Below are 15,708 nucleotides of genomic sequence, written 5' to 3'. Positions count from 1 at the left end.
GCATAGAGCTTATAATTTTTCAGCAGTAAATACAAATATTGTCATATAGCATAAATATTTTAGCAGGGTTCACAAACCATTTGAGCATTCTTAATGTATTACATTATTGAGTATAAACGACTTTTTATAAAATCAGGACTACAATGGTGCAGTGAAGCTTCCCTCAGTTTCCTTTTTCTTCCACAATTCTGATTCACCATAGCTTTATTACTGTTTAAAAACAGCTATTTGATATATTTTACCGTATCTGTAAAAAAAATGCATTTTGAGAAAACACATAGACTGCACGCAACACCTATTTTATTTCTGTGCTCTCATAATACTAGACTAAAACCAGAAAATTTCCCAACACTCTCCAAAATTCATATTTAAATGCCAGATTATTGCTTACTACAAACCTTTCTTCTGCAGCTCCCGTCTTCTAAAAGTGAAGACATTATTTTTTTCTGGTTCCTTAGAAGCCTTGGTCAATTTACACAGATCATCATCTGTCTCTCTCAGGCAATGCTTGGACCTGTAAAGAATATTAACTATGACTTATCTTTAATTTTGAAATAATAATGAATAAAAATCCCAACCGAAACAAGAGTTGGTTAGACCACAAACTTCTGCCTCTCTCGTAAGCATGTGGAGCTTGGCAAATGAAACACAAACTAATTCAGTTCCCATTATGGAAATACACAGATACTCTGACATTATTAATGAAACGGATGCTTCTAAAAGACACAAAGAATGAAAATCTGACATGCTTGACATCAGACACTGAAATATTATTTTGCTGTAAAGCATGACTGCAACAAGAACGCATAACAAGAAAAAAAAAAGAGAGAACAACAGTCAGTTGAGTGTATCCTTGCCTTTGTCATGAATGCGGTGGGAATGAGGCAATGTAGTATATTTTTAATTTAGATTTAGAACTGCTAATAGAATCCACTGAGTAAGTTCCTGCAACGAGAAAAGATTTGAAATAGAAATTCCTGCTCAAAAGGGCCTGAAACAGCAATTTTGAAGGAGGTGGGGGGGGACAGGACATGAATGAGGAAGAAACAGAAAAGAAACAGAAAAGGCTAACAGTACGAGAAACTAGGCAACCTACGGGCGTTCAGCTGAGTTTGTAGTTTCACTCTAAAATGGAGGATATGCAAGAGAGTAATCAGGCTTTTTATTTTATTAGCTTTTTTATAAATAGGAGAATATATTCAGAAGGTACTGATAGACTGAACAGTATGACATCCTCACATTTGAGGTCTGATCTTGTAAACATACCCTCAGCTTCTCTGGAGGCTAGTTACAGCTGCAAAAGTCTACATAACTTTATTTTGGTTTCTAGTGTATGCATTAGGATAACATTTAGTTATATGTTCATGCGATATTTTCTCACATGAACTTAATTACATTCAGTACGCAAGGCTTCTCTTCTGAAAATTTATCAGGGTTACAAGATAAAAGAAACTAACCTTCATGACCTCTGCTTCATTTTCTGTGAGAGTTGGAAAATAAAAAAGAAAATAAAGAAGATTTCGTAGATAAAGCAATGTAATGCTGCTCTGGAAAATCTGTTCCATTCCTCCTTTTGTCACCTCACTTAATCCAAAGGGATTTTGCGTTCATTGTTTTATAATGGGCCTAGCTCAGAATGTTGCAGTCTCCAAGTTGCAAAGAGCTAAGCGATCATCACAATGACCAAAATCACTGACAGCTGAGCCTGGACTCATAACGAATGTCACCAACCACGGGAGAGAACATTCTTGACATCTCTAACTGGATAGCCAAAACTGTGGGACACTTTCTGAACAGATGCCTATTCTTCAGTGCCATATCTGTAGATTGGAGTATCGCTGCTCTTTGGGAATACTGCAAAGACAAATAAAGACTTCCAGAGTGCTCTGATACTACAGCGACGAACAGCATATAAGCACTGTGAAGAAATTACTGATTATCTTTCCATTCACAAAGAATCATGAATTGGACCGTGTACAGAAAAAGTGTTTAGTAGATGCTATTATTTATTCCGTATATTGAACAAGACAGAGTCTTCCAGAGATCAGGCAGCTCTAGTTCTGGAATAATCTCACTTCAGAAAACTTGACTTCGGAACCCACATCTCCCTCTCAACTTACATATTTTGTATGCATAACAACTACATAGATTTGACTACCTTAAAAGACCATACAAAACCATTAAGTGTTTTTTAGCATTTGTTTTACACCAACACCACAATTCAGGCATTTCAACAATAGGAAACATTTAAATAGGATTGTTTCAGCTAATAGACTTCCCTAAACATATTTACTCTATACACTAATTCTGCACATTTTATTTTCACTTCCAAACTTCGCTGATAACTCAGTTTAAAATGCACCTCTTAACAGATACATGCGTAAGTTAAGAAGCTATGGCAGCATATACTGAAGTGTTCTCAACAGCCATGAGAAAAAAGTACGAAACACACTTTAAACCCTAAGTTTCTTTACATTTAAGACCTACCTCAAATTTGTTAGTTATACTGATAGGTCAGTGGTGACTTAAGCAAATGCATTTCACACTGGGTTGCAGTGTGCAAAATCCACCAGTTCTGTAATACCAAAAGCAAGAAAGGAAACAGGGAACTCATAGCAAGTTCTAGCTGATGGAGAAAGGTTAACTTATTACCAGCCTGTTTTGATTACACACAATTCTTTGACTTAATCTGAAATTTCCATAGTACAAAACTGGCACAATTTTCACTAAAACAGAGAGTGCATTCTAGCTACTCTGATGATACAAAAGAATCTCTATATGGCCATGTGCATATATATGCGTAACCATTATAAGGGGGGAGCTTTTATTCTCCCCTGAAAAAAGAGACCCCAAAAGAATCAGTGCCAAGTGTATCATGCACAGACCTTAGTTACAGAGAGGTGACCAGGATCAAACCACGTCTATGTTGAAATAACTCCTAAATTCTCCATTTCCCATGCGGTATCTATTACAACTTGCACTAACATGCTGGTCAGTGGGGAGGGGTGGAAAAACCTCCTAATCTTGGTTCCTGCTAATAACGAGTCTTTTACTTAATGCATTAGAGAAGCATATCACAAGAATGGAAAATTAATCCTTCAAGCAATGAACCACTCCAAATCTAAAGCAAGTTGAGCGCACCAACTACTAAAAAAACCTGACTAGTTCAAACCACTCTTGTGCTTAACATAAAACTCAACAGCCATCCTTCAGAGATAAGCTTGAAAAAATATGCAAGATGTTTCCTCAGATTTAGAGAGTTACATACGCGAGTTCATATTTTCCTTTCTATGAACCCACTACCTCCCATCATCCAAAACAATACCAAGTGGAAAAATCCAATATTAAAAATTATAGATCTTAAAGATTTTGTAGTAAAACAAAAAAAACCCCAGCAATCTAAACAAATTCCCCACACTGCAGTCAGCCTAAAGTTATGGTAAACTATTTATTAGCAACAAATGTAAAACTTCTCAAATGAGAGAGTCTAATAAACTGTTCTAAATCCTTCATTTAAATTGCAGCTTTGTCAGATTAATTTAAGCAGCAATGGGGATCCCAACAGAAAAAGAGAAAAGAATTCTTACCAATTTAGGTTCTCTAGATGTTCATGCATCAGAAAGAGTAATATGACTGACTTTTCCTCAAGAATTTTTAAGATTTCTTTAACCTGGGAACTGTTGATTATTCCTGCCTTCACAAATCATTCTTCTCTTCCTTCTTCTTTCTAGTTTCTGCCCCCAAAATTTCTTGCTATTTGTTCCTGTGGATGCTTTGCTGTTAAGCAAAGAGGTAGCCATAAAAGCAAGAGGAAACAGCTTACTCTGAATTCAACTGCCACCTTAGACCAAAACAAATGTCATATAATTCTAATATCTGATTTCTGCTAGTTTTATATGTCAAGCATTACTGTGACGCTCAGTCAACCTAAACATAGGAAGAAAAGAGGAAAAGTAGATGTTAAGCAACAAGAGGACACACATGGAGCCCTTAAACAACGGCACTCTGTTGGGATTGAGAACACTGGTGGATTAATGTGGAAAGAAATGAACTATCACAGAGAGGAACTTGGAGAAATTTTGCAAAAGAAGTTACTTGAAATCATGCTAGAACATATTAACAGCAACAGGAAAGCAAGATTTTGGCTCTGGACACAAAACCAACTTAAATGCATTTGATTTACATGGCCATCTTCATGAATCAAAACGCTGATCTATTGTAAATGGCAATTCCTTCTATGAAAGAAAAGTAGCCTATTAACACCAGGTACAGCGAAACAGAATAAATGCAATGTTAAAACAGCTCACTGGAGCAGCATGTTAGTTTGCACTCAGGGAATTGATCTCCCGCTTCAAGACAAGAGTATAACAAAAATTGTTTCGAGGAAATTCTTTTCCATTGTGTTGTTATGTCATTTCAGGAAGACTGGCAAAATCAGCAGTGAGTAACATACCTTTCAGACAGAAAAGAACTTTCATGAGGAGAACTTAATATTTGACATGTCTGTAGGCTGGCAACAGATGATGAGGGCAGTTGACCCGATTGTAATTTGTCAGCATCAGATAAATTTGCATCAATTATTACGTGGCTGTCTATGTATTTTCTTCCAATTTTCGTCCTCAGGACATTCGTCAAGATAACTTTGGGTTGCCTGCCACATATATATAACAGTAAATCATAAATACTGCACTGAAATCTAGAGAAAGAAATTTCTTGTTAAATTGATGTATCTTAGAGGCTTGATAATCATCAAACATCATTACTTTCAGTCCCTTAGAGACAAAACAAAATCCCACTAAGGAACTTAAAATCCAAGGTAAGCAGATAAACACAAAAAAGCAACAAGAAACCAGGATAAAAAACACTAGCCATATATTTTCACCTTAGCCAGATACAATTCACATTGCATTGCCTCTAAGACATCATCTAAGTATTGTTTAAAAACCAGTAAATGTTTATTTCTAAATAGCTTTCATGCAATATCTGCACACATTTCTCAGAACTATGGAGCAAACAATCTTGATTTTCCTGTGAACAAGAAGCCTCCAGTAAAATAGACTGAATTTTCTCAAGCACTTAGTCAACAGGTAGGAAAGTAGCGCACACATACAAAAAGGCAGCATTAGATTTTGTTCCCCTCCTCAACTTCCAGGTGGCATTCTATAGAATAGCAATAGCAAGGCTCAGAAAAACATCTGCAAGTGTTAGAATAGACAAACATCAAAAATAAACTAACCAGAAATAGGAAGATGCAACTGCCCACTTGAGCACAGATGTGTAAGAGCAGCACAACTTATTTCATACACTGCCACTGCAGCCAGCTTGTTGCATAGCCCTTGATTTACCCACTTAGTTTCTCAAACTGGGATTTATATTCTACCTTTTTTGAAACTGTTATGAACAACATTGTCTTTTGGGTATCAACTGCATAATCCTCCTGTTGCCTGTATTTATCCACAAAGCACACTCCAGCACAGACTGTGTGATGTCTGGGGAGCACTCAGATCTCCTCTTGCACCAAGACGTAAATTTGCTTTTAATCAGGAGACCACCTTACAGATAAGATGCTGCAGAGGCACAGAGGTGATAAGCAATGAGGATATGATTAACAGGAAAGTCTAATATAGAAGAATACTGTAGTCTGGATGTAACCTCCAATAAAGGAAGCCCCTGAACTGTTTAGCAGCAGCAGCTCAGAGAGAAAACTCAGTGAAAAAAAGCATTCACTCTAGCCATACTTCTCCCTGGGTATCTACAATTGACCACTGCTTGGGGAGAAGGAAGATACTGGACTTGCTATGCTTTTCTTCTGACCCTTTATGCCAGTTCTCACATCTTCATGAGTAGTCTGAAACGGTTAATAGTGAAAATATACCTTGATACCTCCTCCGAGACGAGAGGGCAGTTAAATGCAAGTGTACTCTTCTTTTCACAAGAATAAAAAACCCCAAACATTTTGACAGTCCAATGGCTGAATCAGAATTAATTGGTCTTGTCAGTACAGGACGATCTAGAAGCCATCTGATCAGAAAAACCACTACAGCATGCCTAGCACCATCTCCCTCAATGATTATCAAAAGGAACCAGGTACAAGGGAATTCAATCAAGTCAGATGACATGAGAATGAGAATATAGTTCATAAACAAGACAGCTGTGGTACAACAAAGAATACTTTCTCATGAAAAATGTAACTGCAAGGAAAAATATTTGTTTAGTGACACGAGGCAAAGACAACGTACCTTTTAGACAGAAAAAGGCTTTGGAGAGTAGGGTTTAAAATTTGCCATATCTTTAGGCTGGCAGCAGATGATGAGGGCGGTTGATCTGACTGCAGCTTGCCAGCATCAGAAAAATTAGCACCAGTTTTAGGTTGCGCCTGTGTGTATTTTCTTCCTATTTTTGTCCTCAGGACGTTCGTCAAGATAACTTTGGGTTGCCTGCCACACATATAATAATAAATTAATAATAGGGTGCTGAAAACTTCTTAAGTCACATGAATTCAACAAAGCTTTTCTATGAGTTTACTGTCTCTGCATCATACCTTGTATTTTGAGTAGAATTACGTTCACTTCCCTGACAATTTACAAAGCAGTTCTCTTTAGAGAAGAGGAATCACAAACACATCTCTTTATCAGGACAGCCTTTCAAGATTTCTTCTTCTGGCATCAATGACTAACACATCCATATGTGATTCTGAAGAGGTAAACTTTCAGTGCAGAAGCATAGAAATTTTGGTGCATCTTTTTATTGCAAAATGTGTCACTATGTCCCTTACAAATCACTATGGCCTTACAAACTATTCTGAAAGTGTACACTTGAGCATTTGCAGGATATGAAAACAAGCACTCATATTGTGGCATCTTATTTTAGAACCATGAATATTACTGGTTCCCATATCACAAATTAGATTATGACCTTGCTGGTGTGGGGGGGAGGGAAATCAAGAAGCTAGTACAATCTCTCAGTGTTGAAGCTCCAACTGATTTCTATTCAATTTCACTGAAGAAATGACATACAGTTATGAATTACAAGTTAGTAAAAACTCCCTATTGAAGTTCTTTAAACAAGTATCTGTACTTTTCTGATTCTGCTAGATTGGGACTGAAGTCTTCACAAAAAGAATTAATTCTGCAGCACGGCCAGTAATTTGGACAATTTCCTTACAAGCCAATAAGCATTATATAGCATAGATGATTTGACAGGATTGACTTTACTTTCAAACAGGTGAGAACTGGACTTGTTTTCCCAGGACCGGTCCCAAGAGAACACTGAAGTTCAGGCTCATTTGTTGATTTTAAACGATTACTGAGGCAAGAATTGCTTTTTCTATTGCATCTCTTGCATAACAAGATTCATTCACATTCGTTCACATTGTAGAACAAGAACCCTTTTATAGCTACAGAAAACCTTTTACTACTCGCCCAGCTGTTACATGCATGCTACAGTGACATTTCTTAAGCAAACAGCTGCTATTCCTCAGTGGGTTGATAACTGTGCAGGCAACTTTTAGGAAGTTATGGTTGTCCCACTGACATGCTGCATTCAGCTCAACAGCATGGTTACCTGGTACCTAGTGGTAAACAAATAGGTATGGCATGAAAACTGCTGAAGAACAGGTATGCTTGAACCTAAAAAAAGATTTGGAACCACCACGCTAGTGAAACGTTGAACTTTGGGAAGATGTTTCACATAATCCTTATATTTTGCTCTTTCAGTAGCTGCTGCATGTTGAGATTTCTTTTCCCTGGTTACTTACCATGTTAACAAGACACATGACCCCTCAGTGAACTTGAAAGACAGTAAGGTTCCTATGCACAGCTTAGAGAACCTGCATATAAGCTATAAATGCTGGTCAATCTTACCAGATCTCTGCATTGCCGAATGCCATAATGTTTATGGAACGAGCTACTTTCTCTTAGAGCTCTGCTATGCATTTCCTAGACCAGTGGTCTCCAAACTTTTTTGATCATGCACCCCTATCAGTAAAAGTATTTTGAGCACGCATCTTCAACATGTTTATTTAATTATAATTTATACAGATATACTAATATTACGTACATTTAAACACACAAATAGAAAATTTAAAAAGGATGCAATAAAGATTAAATAAACATTTTATTTATTAACTGTACAAAAAATATTTCCTTCCTGCACCCCAGTGGATTGTCTTGCACACACCACACCTTGGAGACCACTATCTATCTAGACGATGGACAATAAATCTAAATGGTTTCCATTCAAAGCTAAGTAACTTAAGCTCAAGTGAAGGCAGTTTCCTCCACTCCCTGGGCTTCTCTTAAAAGTTTCCCAAAGAAAAACTACGTGGTAAAGAGCTAAATCTTTGTCTCAAAAGAAAAAAAAAAAATGCTGAGGGATTAAAAAACCCCCTAAATTAAGGCACTCTGAAGCCAAGAATCTGGACAGAGGAGAAAGAGTGTTATGGTAAGGGATGGGTCCTAATTAGCTGTTGGAAAAACAATCCAGGGTTTCTGAAGTGAGAGACTGACTCTGTGAAGGCAGTGAGAAGTCACGTGTACCACGACAGTCTCATTAGAAGACTGACCTAAACCACGGAAGTGCTCCAGAATGTTTTAGGCAGAGCCAGGAGAAGGCAGGTATACATTTGTTCTTTTACCTAAACCTGTATAAATATATACTCTATGATTGCTAATGCAAAGAACTGTTGTTTTTAAGAACCTATTACGGAGTCTGAGCCTGTGCTTTGAATACTGTAAATCTTAAAGTTTGTTCTACACTCCAAGGATCCAGAGATTGGAGTTTCATTTAAAAGATACACTTTAACTACTGAAAAGCTTAGAAAGTAAATACAGGTCATGAGGGACAGTTTAGTAACACTAAGGTCTTACATGGTAGAGCCCAACTGTAGCAGCCTAGTGAGCACATACCAAGCCTGCAAAGTGTTCTCTATTTAGCATAGGAAGCAAGAGACTTGTTTTCTACGCAAGTCACTGCTAAGTCGGAAGTTCTAGCTTTTTTCTGGGCTTCTCAAATGTTCAGAGTTGATACATTAACCATAGTTTAGTACATCAGAAGAGCTTACAGCGACCAGATTTGCACATCATTTGTTGTTTGTCCATCCGTAAGGTATATTAGAAATAAGGAATATGTAAGCAATATCTAAGGAAATAAAGAATACATACATTTAAGAAATGTGATAAAAATTCAAATTCAGCTACACAAGAACCTACTAGACTGTTAAGAAAATTTACAACTACTAAAGCAGTTAAGCCAATTTCAAGGTAAAAGTCATGAAGTAACTCATGGAAATTCATCTTCTGAAACTAGACATTTACTCTTGTGCTTTAATTTCCTCCTTAAAAGATAAGGAAGACCCAAACTACTCTAGAGGTCCAATTACTAAAGAACTACAGTAGAAAGACATTTCATCTTTTGGGGTGCCAGAAGAGATGAAGCAATGAAAGACTAAGCCAGACACTTCCCTTCTTCCTCTAAGAGGACTTGAAATTATAAATCAAACCTTGAAGTATCTAAATGGCATTTTTCCTCCAAATACAAAACAGTTGCAGAAGTAGGCCCTAGCAATATGAAGATGTGAATGAGAAATTTTTTCTCCTTTAAAAAAAATGTTTTAAAATCATTACTGTAGAGCACCATGAAACAAGGATATATGTGCTATTCTCTATGGAACACTTCAGTTCTCCTGACTAGAATCATGCTGAGCCTAATAATCCATTTCCCAGATGTAAATTCTTCAGTTTTCATTGTTCCACCTTGTAGAAATGCCAGATTTTTTTTCTTTCTATTTGTCAAATAAGACACCATAATGAAATTTTACTAAATTTAGCCTGAACTTGCACGGGAATTAGTCCAGTGGGAAGATACATGGTCACAGAGTCTTTATTTTTATTGTATGATCAGGACTTGTAAAGGTAACAGAAAAGATTACAACCTTTAGGGTCTTTAACAACACCATCATGACAGAGAAAGCCCACAGCAGGAGGTAAAGGAGTCAGAAGCAGAATTTCCAGTGAAACTGGATTTCACTACCTATAGTTTGCTGCCCACCTTGGAAACTCAGGTCTGACATCCTTTGCTCACATTCACATCAGGCTAGACCTTGACAGACTCCAGGGCCCTCCATAATTTGGTTTACTGATTGTTATTAGGTACAGAATTTGTAATGTTTCCCACTCCCTTGATTTAAATGGGGTTTATACATTTTCAGCAATTATCTTTGCAAAAATGATCTTACAATTTAAAGCACGCATGCACCCTTGTAACTACTTTTGCACTGGAAACCTGTGCAAAGCAGAGGTATCTTCAACAAACAACAAGGAAGAAAACAGTATACATTTGGCTATTCTTAAAGATGTCAGTGCCAGGTTAAGGCATCACTTCTTATATGGCACCAGTTTTTGACTGAAGACCTTGATAGGAAATGCTGGCTGTGACCTGATCTTCAGAGCTGTACAGTGGCTCCAGAGCTTTCAATGGCTTCCCTTTCTAAAGTAGGAATGGCATCTGGTAGCATTTCTTGAAAAATCATGTCATTAAGACCAGGCGTATAATAGATTCAGGAAAAACATCTACACTTAAGCCAGCCTGTACATCTGTAAACGATGGTTGGGACACAGATCCCTGAATTACCTGTTAAATTGTCCACACAATAAAGTGAGCAAGTCATGCAAAAGACACTTCAAAAGATAAAAATTAGCGTCAAGCAGAAAAAAAGCAAGCAAAGTATACATTAAAAGCAAGTCCCACCAGCAGACCCAGCAAGTAACCTGCACAACAGTAAGACTGGAGGCATCTTGGTGAAGGAAAACCAAAGGTAATTATTTTTGTTTCTAAAGCAAGCACCTACTGTACCCCTTTCTTATCTACCTCCACAAAATGGAAAAAATAATAAGCAAAAGGTAATGAAAACATACTTACACATGTAAGGATGGAACAGGCAAAAAAAAAATGAAAAATACCGTTAGCTGCTCCTGGCAAGTCTCGTATCACTTTTCACAGGCAAAAAAGGATTATCCTACCTTACAAAGCGCAGGACTAAAAGCTATTAATTGTTTGTACCCCTTTGGGGAAAATGTTTGACCTCTGTTTCACCCAATAATCAGAGCTGCTAGATCCAGTTCCTTTCTCAGTGATCATATTTGTGTACAAACCAGTCTTGTAACCACTGGCTCCAATTTGCTCAAGTTTGTATTAGAAATTGATCAAAATAAGACCTGGAGGCTACGGACTCCTTTTGGAATACATTATTATTAACTGTCCACACCACCATCTTCATGCCTACATTCTTCTACTAGCAAACCCAAGTTTCATGAAATAAATATTTTGACAATGGGATACCACTTACCATGTGAGAGTCATCCCATCAGGTCCCATAAAAGCTGAACATCTGTCCTGGTTTTGCAGAACAAAGCCACTGATAGACTTGATGCGTATTCAGCTATCTGAGCTTTTGCAGCATGTGCACAGCTCAGGAGGTCCTTGGCTTTTCAAAGCCCAAAGGAATAATGTGATGTGCTATCATTAATGGGAAACTCCGATTGCCACATTCGCTGACTACACCCTGTTGAGAAGAAAGCCTCTGTCTGCCCTCCTCCTACTTCAAGGACCTGACCTTTCATCAACTTATTAGAAGTCAATGTTTTAACAGTGAACATGAACATCCCTACTAACCTCCTTGCTTTGCTGGACCAGGAAGTTATTACTGCCAAATGCACTTGACGGGTCAAGGGGAACCAGTATGTAAACAATTGCCAAAAAAACCCTGACTGCTTCAGGGTCAGTACTTGATTCAGCCATGACACGTATTTCAATTAACATTTAAAATACTGAGCTGAAAGAATCACACACATCTTAAATACTCTTCCCACCCTCCCCCTAAAGGAAACTTGACAGACCAGAACAAGAAGCTTGAAATTCAAATAGTGTTCTATTTTGATTCTTTTTTTTTGTTGTTTTTATTTCCCTCCTGGAGAATGCAGGAGTGATACAGCTGAGGTAAGTGGATGCCACTAAGCTCTATTTCCAGGTGGTGATAGCTACCCTTGAAATAGTGTTATCCCCTTCCTCGCCAATAAAAAGTTTTGTAAGTGGGATACAAAACATTAGTTGACCAATTACATAAATACCGTACCTAACTTTCTGCAATGACACTAATAAATTGAACTATTCATATTTCATGCCAGTCCCAATCTGTTCTGTGACACAATTATAGGAACGTGTATGAGACCTCCAGCATATGAGAAGGACTAGGGAACCAACCTGCCTCAAGAGCCCTGTCTGGGATCACAAACAAATCACCTGACAGTGACCTTTCACAAGGCCATGAGCAGAGGTGAGAGCAGCTGTGGTTCCAGGCCCCATGGTCTCACATCACAGCAGGACTGACAGAAGCAATCAACTACCAAATTTTGTAATCCAAAGCTTCAGTTAAAAACACAAGTGAAGGTGGGTTTGTCCACTTTGTCCTTTCTGACTAAAATTAAGAGGCAATAACAATGCTCAAGCAACACTTTAGATGAAACATGCCTCCCTAAATATTTGAGATTAGCTCCTATCAATAAAGACCACTGTTTTTAAAACAGCAGGAGCTAACAGGAGTTTGTCATTAAGACTTATTTCCTGCTTTTCAATGCAAATGAAAAATTCCTCATTGGAAAGAAGGAACAGAGAAACTTCTGCATTAGAAAGATTCTCAGCATGCCACTTCACACCTACCTCTTCTGAGTTTTGTCAGTTCTCAGACTTTTGCTCAACAAACACCATCTCTTTAGAGCCTGTGTGCTCTTTCTACTTATTATGCAGTGAGGTCACTGTGTTGATTTTGACTTACTGAGAAACAATGGGTACCCAAATGGAATACTTAGAACAAGCTTTACTGCAGACAGTAGATTAAGTTTATTTTACAGAGAATCTACAGCTGGTCTCTAGACACACATCGTTTGAGGAAGTGAAAAATGCATAGGTTTAATATCTAAGCATTTACTGTCTCTTTACAGTCTAAATCATTTCTCACTAATGTGCTGGCAAGAATTTTGGTAAAAGTGACAGAAGACCTACAAATGCTATTTGAAGGTCTCACATATCAAAATTAACATATGTAACAGAAAATTAACAGATCCAAAGGTAGCTTTTTTTTTTTTAAGCTTGTCAACATTGAAAGGTCAGTTCAAAGTTTACTGAAAGACCTTTACAGATTGATATCAGATATCAACCATTTCAGAGCATAATTAAAACTCAGGAAACAGCAATTAACATAGCTTGTAAATTCTAATAGGTTGAGCCTGTGAGCCACTCCCTCAGTTAAAGTTATGAGAGAAGCATTTAGAGGTAGCTACATGTAAACTGACAGCTATGCCTCTGAGGACATAGGAAAAATAAATTCAGAATCTTTTGTAAGTTCATCTCTTCCCTGCAACAGTTTGAAGTATTCTGAATATGAAGGCCAGGCTAAACGATGGCTGTTCATAGGTCACAAAACCACTGAATTCAGCAGTGTCAAAATCACCTGCTGTCATTAAGCACTTTCATTACCTGTGCACTCTGTTTTTAACAGCCCCTCCTGACAAGAAATCACTTATGATCAAGTTAAGTTCCAGTCAGAAAATGGAGCAGAGAATGCATACTCTTATTTGTTTAGATTTAAATGATTTGTGGAATAACAATTGCTTCATTAAGATAATTATATTTAAGTTCATCATGAAGTCATTATGCTTCCTAGCTGCTGTCAATGAATCTAATTCTACATTTTCATTTCCATTTGTCAACTATGGCACTTACAGCTTCAAAATTTTCTTGGATAAACAACTACCTAGCTGACAGCTTCACAGAAGATGATTTTAAAGAGTTTGCCACAATCTCAAAGAAAACAAAATATTTGCTCTTGGCAACAGAGCATAAAGAATGGCACATCAGCAGTCTTATTTACTCACCTAGGTGTCTTGACTATAACACGGAGGTGAAAAACCTCTAATTTTTTACTGCCTTCCCCTACTAATCATCACATTGCTTTGGGGGTTTTTTTATTGTTTTTAAGAGTTGATAAAGCCATCTTAATGACTGTGGACTATAGAGCAAAAAGTGACAAGAAAAACATAATCTGGGAAACGTCTTAAATATCCAAAACATCTAGGGCTAGAATGATAATTCACACTTAGAGAATAATGAACACTTTTCAGGATTCCAAGCAGGTCAACAAGCAGTAATTCCTCTATTAAGTGTTGCATTCCCAATTCTGATCTCACAGTCTTGTGTTGTCTTAAAGAAAAAGTTATGGTTGCTTCATAATTCATAACACCATTAAATCACTGAAACATGTTTCTCTTGAAGGTGGGCTACCTAACAGCTTGAAAACCATCTCTGCATGACACAAATAATTGGCTAGAGATCAGTGATACCCATCTTCAAGAAAGATTATGAAACTCTGAATATACAAACAGAGAAGAACTAATTTTGAGATTACTTCTTACCCAATTGATTCTTCATCATTAGAGCTGTGTCTGTCACAGTCCTTTCGCCTTTTTCCTTTTGTGGAAGGCTCTCTGTTGTTGGCACTTAATTTCCACTGAAATAAAACAAATAAAATTGGCAGGTTCCAACAGACATAAGTATGTCATAATGGATATTACACTAGGAAAAGGGAACAATGACAGACTTTGAAACAAAGCAACTGATCAAATAAGGCAGAGGCACAAAGAGTAAGTAACACAGTTTTGCAAAGAATTAATTTGCTTGATTCAAAGCATGCATGTACCACCTGATCTTGAATGGAACTTTTTTCCTGCTAAAGAAATTTGACAATACAGGACAACTCAAGTATTTCCCTATTTAAAGGAGGACTACCCCAAACAGGGACTTAAATATTAGACCTGTTTTACATAATCACAAATATACAAGATAACCTCTACTTTCTTTAACTCCATGCATTTAACCAAATCATATTCCACTCAAAGATATAAAATTCTGAGAAGTAAAAAGAATTTGAAGGTTTGGTACTTGGGTGGCAAAACCCACAACAGCAAGGCTTCACTTTTTCCAAATTCTCTTACCTTACCAGAATGCACTTGTATTTTCAAATTAAATAAGTGAAGCCCCACCAAAACATACAGTTATTTCTGCAATTCCAGAAACCTATCTCCCTCTGTCATTACCTCCTCCTAATCTCTCCTCACTTCTTTTAATATAAAAGACAATAAACCAAACAGATGTTTGAAAATTATGCCAATCAGGCTGAAAGCAGACAAACTTATCTTCATTTCTGTTTAAGCGTGGGGTGCAAGGGCATCTGAAAAATTCATGCCCGTGCATATTTCATATACTTTAGTGAAGTCTGAATGGTGCATCCCAAATCAATCTTTCCCCTACCATAAGGGCCGACTCTGTAATGGAAAAATACCCTCATTATTAAAACAGCTGGCAGCAAGAAATTGCCTTGAAGGTGCTCTCCCCTCCTACTGCCTTCAAACATCATCTAGTTTACCTCACCGCTGGTCTTGAAGCATGTTAGAGACCTATATGCCCAAATCACTGAAAGCTGCACAAAATTTCTCAAACATGGAGCAAGCTCTGGCAAGACTAAATACAACCTGGACAGACCCTTGTATGGATAAAACAGAAATATTTCTTTTAATTATGATACCTCATGAGCAATCTTTTCTTTTAAAGCAGAATATAAAGACTAGTCAGCTTTTAAAGCATACGAAGCCCTCTACC

General features: G+C 37.3%; 1 protein-coding gene across 1 annotated transcript in view; it reads right to left on the bottom strand.

Moving 5' to 3' along the window:
- SENP7 (SUMO specific peptidase 7) overlaps positions 1–15,708 on the bottom strand; it is a 44,750-nt gene that overhangs the window by 25,117 nt on the left and 3,925 nt on the right. The window contains exons 3-6 of the mRNA XM_009813507.2: positions 14,466–14,560; positions 6,240–6,437; positions 4,454–4,651; positions 399–514 (exon numbers count right to left, since the gene is read on the bottom strand). Coding sequence (XP_009811809.1) covers positions 399–514; positions 4,454–4,651; positions 6,240–6,437; positions 14,466–14,560 — 607 coding nt within the window. The remainder of the gene's footprint in view (positions 1–398; positions 515–4,453; positions 4,652–6,239; positions 6,438–14,465; positions 14,561–15,708) is intronic.

The sequence above is a fragment of the Gavia stellata genome, chromosome 1 (assembly GCF_030936135.1).
Source record: "Gavia stellata isolate bGavSte3 chromosome 1, bGavSte3.hap2, whole genome shotgun sequence".
Lineage (NCBI taxonomy): Eukaryota > Metazoa > Chordata > Aves > Gaviiformes > Gaviidae > Gavia > Gavia stellata.
The sequence above is the reverse complement of the archived record's forward strand: the minus strand, read 5'-3'. Positions and strand labels throughout refer to the sequence as shown.